General features: G+C 37.0%; 2 protein-coding genes across 2 annotated transcripts; both read right to left on the reverse strand.

Moving 5' to 3' along the window:
• Nucleotides 1-297: 297 nt before the first annotated feature.
• On the reverse strand, nucleotides 298-7,181 carry LOC122046780 (NADH dehydrogenase [ubiquinone] iron-sulfur protein 1, mitochondrial-like). Its single transcript, XM_042607645.1, has 5 exons — nucleotides 6,696-7,181; nucleotides 6,367-6,613; nucleotides 5,828-6,122; nucleotides 3,323-3,697; nucleotides 298-1,415 (listed from the first exon to the last, which is right to left on the reverse strand). The coding sequence occupies exons 1-5, from the start codon at nucleotides 7,108-7,110 to the stop codon at nucleotides 516-518; spliced, it is 2,232 nt and encodes a 743-aa protein (XP_042463579.1). The 5' UTR covers nucleotides 7,111-7,181; the 3' UTR covers nucleotides 298-515.
• Nucleotides 7,182-8,314: 1,133 nt separating this feature from the next.
• Nucleotides 8,315-11,289, reverse strand: LOC122046781 (DAG protein, chloroplastic-like). Its single transcript, XM_042607646.1, has 5 exons — nucleotides 10,846-11,289; nucleotides 10,008-10,105; nucleotides 9,857-9,922; nucleotides 9,012-9,664; nucleotides 8,315-8,489 (listed from the first exon to the last, which is right to left on the reverse strand). The coding sequence occupies exons 1-5, from the start codon at nucleotides 11,232-11,234 to the stop codon at nucleotides 8,478-8,480; spliced, it is 1,218 nt and encodes a 405-aa protein (XP_042463580.1). The 5' UTR covers nucleotides 11,235-11,289; the 3' UTR covers nucleotides 8,315-8,477.
• Nucleotides 11,290-11,834: the final 545 nt, after the last annotated feature.

The raw sequence follows: 11,834 nt of genomic DNA on the forward strand, positions 1-11,834 counted from the left end.
TAAATTTTATATAAATTAATTTATTTATAAATTATTCATAAATATTATTTATGAACATTAATAAATCAAACTTAGTGTTCAAACTTATTTATTTTATATATTCTTATACGACTGTACAAACATAATGAGATCAAACATAAGATTTATTTAATCGAACATGAATAAATTGAACACCAAACTTGTTCATAATGAAGTCAATTACATCTCTAATTTTGATGTGGGAAAAAAAATGATCACAAAACTTTAAGATAAAAGCAAAGGCATTTGGTAAAGATCTATGAATATTCGACAAAATGATAGCCCAAACCAGGAATACAATAAAATCATCCATGTTGAAAAAATTCACTTTGGTTTTCTCACACCAAAGAAAAATATGGCATAATTCCAGCCGTTTATGAGCAAGAGTATGGCAGTTACAACACGCAAATCCTAGCTTCAACAGGATTCTGGGTTCAACCAAAAGTGGCAAAAATAAATCATACCGACACCAATAGGTGGTGTCATCGAGAAAAAACTCATTTCTTTAACAGTAGCGAACTGCATTGAGCCATTATCTTTGACGCCCGGGTTATTGAATTAGTCATGTAGAAGTTGTCGATTGCAGCTGTGAATGGCTCGAGGCTCAATTGATCTTTGCAGTCTGGTTTGATGTCGAAAGAGAGAGTGGATGGCTCTCTCTCGTCCACCTGCAGCAGATTTGGCGCCACTGTCCTTATCCGAGCACGGATGCCTTGAAGGTTATCGTAAGGCAGACGGACACCAGCCACCTCAGAGAGCGCCCTAATGATCTTCCAATCATCTCTTGCATCGCCAACGGTGGGGACTGCAGGAACTGTCCATTGGGCACAACCCTCAGTGTTCTCATGTGTCCCTTCTTTCTCGCTGAATGCAGCAGCAGGTAAAATAACATTAGCCCGGTAAACATTTTTATCGCCATGATGACCCTGGTAAACTACAAATGCATCATCTGGGAGTGTTTCCAATTTCACATCGTCGGCCCCCATCAGGTAAAGAAACTTGGCAGATTGGATACTCTCAGAGGGGCTGCCTACAAGACCAAGGTCGAGGGCAGCAGCTTGGGCGGCATTCAGTAGCAAGACATTGAAGCCATTCCAGTCTTTTCTGATAACATTGAAAGTCTTCGCTATAGACTCAACTTTAGAAAAGATGGCATCCTTGTCTTTGCGCTTGAAAATTCCAGCACCGACTATAATAGCTGGGTTCTTTGCAGATTTCAGGGTGGAGCAGAAAGGGTGGCGGCCCTCCGCGATCTCAAGGAGTGTTTTGGGACATGTACCAATATGTTGGTGATCATAGTTGAAGTCAGATGGAGGGCCAATATAGGCCACTTTAGCTTGATTTGCTCGTACAGTCTTTCTGATTCTTGCATTTATCAATGGGGCTTCTACTCTAGGCTGCAATTATACATGCAGATCAGGTATCATCGAGATTATGGAACTCGAGAATCAAACTTATCATCGAGATAATGGAAATTGAGAATCGAAGTTTAATCTTTTCTTCAAAAGCAATGGGAATTTAGACAAAGTATTGAATAAATAAAGTGATCAAATAAAGTCTGCCCCTTGAAGACTAATGCCCTGTTTATTTGGGAGGAAAGAAATAATAGCTGTGAAAAGATTTTCACAGTGAAAAACTTTCCCCTGTTTACTCTGTAAAAAAGAGTGAATTATTTTCTCTTTGGTTTACCTAATGGGCAGACGCATTTACGAATTCATCCACGAATCATTTTTTTTAATCAGTTCACTTCGGGAGGAAAGGAATTTTCATCCTCCCAACTACATGTGCAGTCAAATTTCTCCCAACCCAACTCACAATCAGGTCTCCCGTAATTATTTATTTTTTTCTTCCTTTGTTTTTTCTCTTTCCTTTCCCCTCTCCCTCAAGATTCTTTTTTTTCTCTCTTTCCTTTCCCTCACCTCCCCCTAAGATTTTTTTCCATTGTAGATTCCTTTCCTTCCCCATTCCATCTTTCGGAGTAAAGAGAGCCCAAAGCATATTGATTAAATTGCAAACAATATCAAATATACTGATATAGATGAATTTTTGCACTTGAGAGAAACAAATAGAAACAATAATGATGAGAACATAGATAAAATAAAAATAAACTTGACAGAAACTTTAGCATCTACATGAGTCAAGCAGGCATATAGAACTTTGAGTGAACCAGATTCAGCAAAACATGATAGAAGATTCATCATGCTGAACAATCAATTCGTACACCAAGGGACCGTTTACTTGAAGAGAACTGAGAGGACATAAAATAGGGAGGATATAAGGCTTTGCTATCCTCCTTATTTTCTTTCTTCTCATTCCAGTAAAAAGGTTATTGAATCAAAATCCTAGTTTGTTCTCTATCATAGTACACGTTTCCATATGCACCACTACTTTACTACCTCTCAGTTCTCATTGAGAAAAACATGTGCAAATTGTTTGTGACTATCACATACTGCTTAAGCATTATGTGGGCATATATGCCATCTCATTAAAAAAGAATTCTATTATATGCCAAAAACAATGCTTTAAATCAACAAGGATTCTATTATACTTACTATACCTTTTTAGTCAATCTCTTTCTTTCTCATTTTGTTAATTCTTCATATTGGGAGTAAACTAAACATGATCGATTTGATGCCCTATGTCTCATCTACTTTATTCCCAAACATAATAACGATGAACTAACAAACTAGCTTGAGCTGGATAAGTAATTGAAGACTAAATCAATATCAAAAGGATATTCAAATGCAGTCATATGGCACATGTTTGTCACCAAGTATATATGCATATGCAGACTTATATGGGGCCTTATAAGATGATTCTAAAACAACCTAAACCCTAAACCCTAAACCCTATGTTGATGTTGCAATAGCAGTATTAAAACTGTTTGTCCCAATTACTTGAGGTTGACTTGAAAGATCTTAAAATAACATAGAACTTTACAGTATTACCAAATCAAAGACTTTCAAATCTCTTCTACTTGTGTTATGTAGAATTTTATTTGACCTCTCTTCAGCTTGTCCCTAATTATAATTGATTCAAAGTGTCAAAGTATTTAATCAGTCATCTTTGAACCTATTGGTTTCATCACAAATCAAAATTTTATTATTTCTGAAAATGCAGCAAGTTACTACCTTAAAGTTTAAATCAATAAATATCTTAATAAAAGAGTTTATGAGAACTAAGAATCAGAACATTATAATGTAGACCATTGAATACTCATCTGAGGTTAAATGAGACAGCTGAAGCAGATCATTAATTGGAAAGCACTCATCTCTAACTTCTTTTTGAAATAAAAGTAAATTACCTGGGTGCCAACCAACAGGAAAGCATCAGCATTCTCAAGACCGGCAATATGTGTGTTCATAAGGTAACTAGGACGTAAATCTGCATTAGGATTCACACCATTTCCTTCACATGCCACATTCTCTGATCCCAATCTGTTCAAAAAGTCTTTCAGTGTCATCATAGATTCTGCATCAGAAAGTTGACCTGCAATTCCAACAATTTCAGCAGGTTTAACTTGTTGGATGACTTCAGCAACCACTGCAAGTGCATCTTGCCAAGACACTGCCTTGAATCGTCCATCAGCACCACGAATCATAGGATCATTTAACCTTTGCCTTTTAAGACCATCATAACAGAAGCGTGTTTTGTCTGATATCCACTCCTCATTAATATCCTATAAAATGAGGAACTAGAAATTATTACAAGACAAACTCTGAGATAATTTCTGTTGAAATAGAGTCACCAGCTATTGACCCAGAAATCTCCAACCAAGAGACTTGAACCATCCATCTTAAAGCTATCCTCCAAGACAAGTCATAATTGATGAGTATTTTTAGAGAAAAAAAGGTAGCAGGTCATACAGGAAAAAAATATCTCACCACAAATGGAACTAAGTAAAGCATTTAGTTGTTGGAGACAAATATTGGAACTTGGTTTAGCAAGAGAGAAATTGCTGAAGATAAAAAGTATATTAAAATTAGAAAGAAAATGCACAGATTAAAATAAAGGAATTATAAGAATGTTTATCAATGTAGAATTTATTGTCATCCAACAGCAAATCAAAGGGAGATTGTTTTAATGGATGAAACAAGAAGACATTAAGGGTAACTGATCAACCACTGGAGTGTTGCTATTACTTACTAGTCGGATAGACTTGAGATATTAAATTTAAGTAAGAACCTGCATAGAGGTCAATGGTTAATGGCATCATGCTTCTTCCACTAAAGATGTAACCAGTGGAAATTCAATTAGTCTACAAATAAATTTGGGCTCACAAAAAGGCAGTGTATCAGTTGTTGACCTTTTATTACTATTTTTCAATTATTTAGCCAATTTAAGGTTCAAGGTCGTGTTTGCTGGTTATAAGATATTAAGAGACATTCTTAAGAATTAGGCCATTCAGCATACAAATGAATGAATTTCAAAACCCATACTCAGCAAATATAACTCAATTTCACACAATTTTTCAGTGACCGTAAAACGAATTTAATCTAAAACTAATTCCATTCGTGGAACTCAGTAACCACTTTCCATCCCAACTTAGCATTTCTATTTACCTTCCTTTGTAGCATAGTCTAACTCCTATTTACCTTCACAGGATTGTGTTAGCCTCGACTTTATCTTTTACAATAGATGACAATTTTTCTTATGTTTTACCTACTATGTTTCCTGTAAATCAGTATGTCCTCCAGAAAATTACGAAAACTACAAATAAATCAAGAGCATCCTGTGGTACAAACTTCAAAACATTCTGCAAATTCACAACTAGATAACTTGAGCTTTGCATCCCCAATGCATAGTTTCCTACCAGATAAATATGACGAAACTATGCTTTTCAGCAATTTCATAATCCTGAAAAAGGATGTGGACTAAAGTGAGCAAAAGAGTACTAAAAGCAAATAAACTTCTTCAATTTTCATTGGATTTTTTTTTCCAATTTTCCTAACTGAATGTTTCCCACTGCAAAAAAAAACAAAAAAAAAAAGTGAACCCTTCAACCACATTTATGACTAAAATACCACAATAGAAGAAAATTTCGTTAAATCTTTTGGTCCTTTTCTAGTAGTAGCAAATTACTGATCTACACAAATTACAATGACTATCAACTCAAAGCATACAATCTTGAAATCTCTATGCTCCTAGAACATACTATGTAAAAGTACAAGGTAAGCTGTAATCCGAGTATCCGACTCCCTACACAAACAAGTTAAAAATAAAACAAACCGAGTAGCATCAGCTAACCTGCCTTGGATGATTGGAAATTCAATTACCTTAGGATATAAAACATACAAAAGATACCCACAGACAAGTAATTTCCAACAACAGGAAACAACTTAGTCATAGAGTGACAAAAGAAGAGTAGAAAAGTTCCTGAAGAGTGAAAATTAAGCTGTTCTTCAATCAGGATGATAATCAAGACCGAGCATTTTGTTAGTAGAGTTATGGTCATTACAATTCTCACAGTGAACGGCATTCAAGTTTAAGATGTTAAAATGATGCCAATTGAACTACCTGATCAGAGAAATATCTGATACTAATAAATTGTCTTTATATGCAGCATTACAAGATGTGAGCTGATATTAGAAATCATTTTTTACAAGGGAAAAAGCATCTAAGATATCAAGTTCAGAAAGTGGTTATAGTAGCAACATCAAAACGTAGAAAGAGAGCTTATAATGTATTATACTGCTGAATTATATTCAATACTTAATCAGTAATCAATAAAATAAACATGACATATATAAATGAGAAATTCAACAGAATAAAACATGTAACATAAAAGACTAAGAGAGAAATAGAGGACCTCATTCAGACGTGGCACAATTCGCATAACTTCTGGGCCTCTACTATCAATTCTTATGTTTGATCCAACTGCATCAGTAACATCAATAGTCTCTGTACCCTTTAACTCCCAGTTTCTAGCTTTAAAAGCAAAAGGTTTAGAAGTCAGAGCTCCAACAGGGCAGATATCTATCACATTGCCTGAGAGCTCGCTTGTCATGAGTCTCTCAACGTAAGTTCCTATTTCCTCCCCACTACCGCGACCTAGCATTCCTAGGTCCTGAACACCAGCCACCTCACTAGCAAATCTGACACATCTGTCAAATAAACCAGGCACATTGCACAATTTATCATAGCTTGCTAAAATCATATAAAGCATGGTGATTTAGTAACAATGTAGCTGTTCACAATACAAAATCATACTTTGACCTATAAAAATTTTAAGTTTCCTACAAGTATTAGGACAAATTCAACCCAAGAGAGACAGGTATTATGACAAAAATACTATAAATGAAGCTAAAGACATGTTATACAAGTGGAGTTCTTTCGAAAAATAATTACCTTGTGCATTGGATGCATCGGGTCATCACTGTCTTTACAAGCGGCCCCAGATTCTTATCAACCACCGACCTCTTCATCTCTGTGAATCGTCCACGGTCCGCTCCAAAAGCCATCGACTGATCCTGAAGGTCACATTCGCCTCCCTGATCGCAGATCGGGCAGTCCAGTGGGTGATTCATCAACAGGAACTCCATCACCCCTTCTCTAGCCTTCTTTGCCACCGGCGTGTTCGTCTTAATTTTCATTCCTATAACACACGAGATCATCAACAGATGAAATGATCTTATCTGCGACGAACAAAAAAAGCAACTTTTCGATCCAAAACAGACCTGGGAGTGCGGGCATGGCGCAGGAGGCGACGGGCTTGGGGGACTTCTCAACCTCAACGAGGCACATGCGGCAGTTTCCCGCGATGGAAAGTCGGCTGTGATAGCAAAACCGAGGGATGTCGACGCCGGCGACCTCGCAGGCTTGGAGGACGGTCATCCCCTTGGGGATCTTGACGGGGTACCCGTCGACGAAGACCTCCATGACGTCTTCGGGGTTGTCGATGTGGAACCTGGCGCCGCCAACGGGGGTCCTAGGCGGCAGTTCAGCCGGGTCGTAGTTGTCGATTGCGGCAGATTCCGGCTTTCGGAGGGCGGAGGACGAGCAGATCCACCGGATGCCGGTGGGGGTGAGGTTAGAGAACTGGGATCGGAGCAGAGGATTGGAGCGACGGAGCGCATGGACGAGGAAGCCCATCTCTCTCTCTCTGATGATTAGGAGCGGCGGCGACGAGGAAGCGAAGAGAGACGCCCGATACCGGGGTGATTAATCGGTACGCGAATTTATTTTTTTAAAAAAAAATAAAATCTCGATTTATTCGATCGATTTTAATTTTAAAATTAATTTCAAGTTTGATTTAGCTACATAAACTGTGCTTAGGGTTATAAACAACTCGAGCCGAGCCGAGTCGAGCCGAGCTAAGTTTTAGGGTGTTCAAATTTATTTTATAAGATAACCGAGCTGAGCTTAAATGAATCAAACTTTTGAAATGAGTGTTCAAGCTTGACTTGAGCTTGGTTCGAACTTGACTTGAGCTTGGTTCGAGCTTGGTTCGAGCTTGGTTCGTTTAGATGTTATCAAGCTCAATTCAAACTTATTTGATTGATTGAAAATTTTAATTGTTTTATTAGTTATTAAAATTGATAATTTAAATTTATTTATTTATTTTATTATTTATTTAATATATTGAAAAAAATTATTAATAAATATGATTTATGAACATTGTTTGTTCATGTTAACACATATGTATTCAAACTTATTATTTATTTTAATGAGTTATTAAATTTATTTGTTTAATTAATTTTATATATATATTGAACGAACATAAATAAATATAAATGTTAATTTATATTTTTTACAATCTGAATTAATTGACTATTTTTTTATTAGCGATTACAATTACCAGAATACTAATCCGTTTTAATATTTTTAAATCAACCCCTTGTTAATTCTCAAATTTAAATCTTTAAATAATTTTTACATACAATTTTTTAAATTAAAATAAAAAAGGTCTAATTACAACTGTAATTATTGTAAATTATAACTCAATCCATAATCGGCGGTGAACCGTCATGGACTTGAGGGTTAATACTGAAACGACTACGGATTGGATGCAACCATCAACCATGTGATAAACGAGAACGAGTCGAGTCATATTAATAAAATCTAAATCTCATTTACATGACGGCAAGTTAATGTTTAATTATTTAAGTGATACTTAACTATTAATTATTACTTTTGAAATGCATTCACTTTCTATTTTTTTTCCTTCTTTACAATCTCACAATGAGAGTTTGATCTCTTCCGTAATAAACTCATATATGGATTGAAGTCATCTCCAATCTCTAAACCCTCATTCTTCCTTTTATGAGCGTCGCAATAGCAAGCACACAGCCACGACTAAAGATAAAAGTCTACGACTTACATGAAAGGGGAGAAGTCTTGTAGTTGTGTTCTAGGAATACAGATCTTCGATACAGAATACATATTAGATAAAGGTCATGAAGGGTAGGCACCTTAGAACTGTGAAACCTAGCTTAACAATCTGAATAACTTCCACCTCTTTACTGCCTCTCCTGTTCGAAAAAGAAAGTTGATCAATCTGAAATCATCCAGAAAAATGATTTTGCACAAAGATAAAATTACATTTTGGCTTACAAATGCAGTGCAAATTACAGAAAAAATAAATATGGGCAGATAAATTTATGATCATCAAGCATCAACTGTGTAAATTAGGGCAAGAGAATTCAAATATATATATACAAGCCATGCCCCATAAGATTTCAAAAACAAGCTAAATCATAGTTACAGAGTTTCCCCATTCGAGTGGATCTGAAGAATCTTATGTTAGGTTTATGGTTTACTAAGTTAAAGAAAGAGTTAGGTTTATTGAGAGGTACAGCGGTGAGGGATGAGATTACACAGGGCTAATTGAGAGGTTGATTTGCTAAATAATACTCAAATAACAGGAACTCAAAGAAGGATGGAGTTGCTTCAATTTTCAGTCGGATATCCTATGCTCTAGGCTAAAATGCCGTTGGATTATTCTTGATAAAGCAGATAAATGAGCAAGCAAACTAAAAAGTAGGATGGAATACCTGCCAGGAACCTTGCTGATTAGATGCAGGATAATCTTGCTCATAGGCCGAAGCTGATCCTTGTTTGTAATCACCATCAAAACCAGCTCCCCTGTTGTTTTCTCCACCATAACCAGGATTCACACCTTGTCTGTAATCCAAATGATTACCAGGCACTCCTCCCTGCCTATATTCTTGGTTAAAACCATAATCAGAAGAGCTTCTATGTGTATTTTCCCCTCCGGGTCCTCCAGGACCACGTATGGAGTTCCTCTGCTCCGAAGGGGCATAATTTGCACGATCTCCTCCACCAAAGTTTCTCTGATACGGAGGTGTTGCACCCCTAAACCCTCCTTGATTACCTTCTCTTACTGCTGACCGTGCATAGTTTTGATGTTCTCCTTGTCCAAAGTCATTCCTCGGAGCAAAATTTCCAGTACCAGGAGTATCATAACCCCTTCCATATTGTCCAGATGGATTATAACTCTGCTGGGGGGCCCTGTTCCACCCATCGCCTTGAAATGAACCCTGTTGCCCACTTGGCGGATTTCCATGTGGCGGTGGCCTGTTATAATTTGGTCGTTCACCTCTGTTTTGATTCCGTAATCTACCTTGCGTTCCATATTGAATTGGAGGAGGCCTTGGAGTAATAACACCATTTTCATACTTGTCACCTAATTTTTTTTTCAGGTTAAAGAAAATACAGAATAGTCAGTACAAACAAATGCAAATCTTAAACATTATTAAACCAAAATGAACTGAAAATTGGTAACATGTATAAACGTTCATAACTAGTTCACCGACAGCTATTAATGTACAAGTCCCAAACATATTGAAAAACAGCTAGGAAAGAAAACTGTACAAACCTCCATATTCCTTATTGACAGGATCAATATATGAGTCAGGCAAAATGAAGACAACACCGGGCAAACCTAATTCAGCCAAATTAAATATAGGTTATAAACTGACATCTCCAATAATATGTTATATGGGAATGCTCCAAAAACACAATCATACCTCTAAACTTCTCCGACATTTCTTCTGTCATTACAGCCTGAAAACCATGATAAGTCGTGGTGCTTAAGGCATACATTCTCTTCTTAGCTTCCTCCACGCTGCAAAGAACAACCAATTAACACTTTGTTTTGTCAGCCTATCCATCCCAACAAAACACAAAAGTAACAATCACATGTAAATTTGTATAAATAGAGAGAAGAGATATATATATCAACTATTTTTTTTTTTTAACAAGAAGGGAAGGAAACATATAGACTTAATAAACTCAAACAAGATGATAGTTTTTATTAGGTAGACTACTATTTTTTTTTTTTTTTTGTAAAGTCAGTGTATCATATTGGATCATCAAAGCCATAGAAAATCAGCCTCAGTTGTACTATATAATGAACACGCACATTGAACGGCACCGCTTGAAGTTCCTTTGTCAAATTTTCACTCGTATAGAAGTCTGTAATCTTGACAATTCCATTATCTCTAAATACCCACTCTAAATATCCTACCTGACATACCAACCAAGATTCTTAGCATAAGGTCATGATTTCTTCATCTTTAATTAGCAGATCATGAACGTAGTTTTCCTTCCCCTAAGATGATGGGAATCAAATGAAAGCAAATACCGACATAGGAATCCACCTCTTCAAGGTCACAACATTGTCTTTCAACTCCTACACGATCTTGTGTAATACTTATTTAAAGCAAAAAAAAAAGTGAATCAGGAAACCACTGCTGGTTACATAATTCATGTTGGCAATTTGAGCAGAAACAAAAATAATGAAGAATACCATTAAGCATATTCAAATAAATCTTTTAATTCCGTTTGTCGAGGATTTTTTTTTACCTTCCAACAACCTTGGCCAGCGTCTGGATGTATGTCTCGATCATCTCTTCGCGAGTTGGGGCGGGGTCCTTTGGGAAATCCATGGTGATCAGCCAGTGGTTGTAGTCGCATCCCTCAAAGAGAATCTCGTCCGGCGAGATCTTGCTGTCCATTCCTCCGCTAGGATGGCTGCTTCCAAGCGCCATCGACGAGCGAAAGAAGCGACGTTGCGCGAAGGGGTAGTCCGGTCGGAGGCTCGAGTTCGCGAAGGGGGCTGGAGATGCGGTGGAGGAGTAGAGAACCGTCGACAGAGAACGAAAGGCAGATACTGATGAGAAAGAGCGAGCACCTCTCGTCAAGGAGGACGAGAAGGCGACGGCCCGGCGGAGGCGGAGAGCAGCTTGCGCCATGGCGAGACGAGTGAGCACGACTAGGGTTTAACGTCGAAAGACCCGCAGAGAACAGAGGTTTTATCGTAAAGGATCAATTGGAAATCTGGGCTGGGCTCGTAATCTGGGCCCAAGAATGAACCTAAAGACGATGTAGTATATAAATTGGGGGTGACAATTTCTGATCGAAATATCTTCTGAATGGAACATGCAAAAATTAGGGTAGGGTCAAGTTTTATTGGATTCGGGTTAAATTCAGATTGACTTGATTGACACAATAAATAAATAGGTCGAGTTCGGATCAACCTGAAATGACTCGATTATAACCCGTGAACCTGTTTATAAATATTTTCAGATTGGGTTCATGTCGGATTTCTGGTTGAGTTCGGTTAAAATAAGTATATTTTAATAAAAATGGGTCTTTTGGAGTCGTGTTTGAGTTGAGGTTGGATTATGATGAATATATTTTTATAAATGGGTCATTTCAGGTCGAGTCAAGTTCGGATTGAATTCAGATTATGGGTCATTTCATATCAGATTCAGGTCAAATATAAATAAACGGATCAGATTGAATAATTTGATTCAAAATATTAATCAGGTCAAGTTCAATTTTTGATATTT

Source organism: Zingiber officinale, chromosome 2B (assembly GCF_018446385.1).
Source record: "Zingiber officinale cultivar Zhangliang chromosome 2B, Zo_v1.1, whole genome shotgun sequence".
In the NCBI taxonomy this organism is placed as follows: Eukaryota; Viridiplantae; Streptophyta; class Magnoliopsida; order Zingiberales; family Zingiberaceae; genus Zingiber; species Zingiber officinale.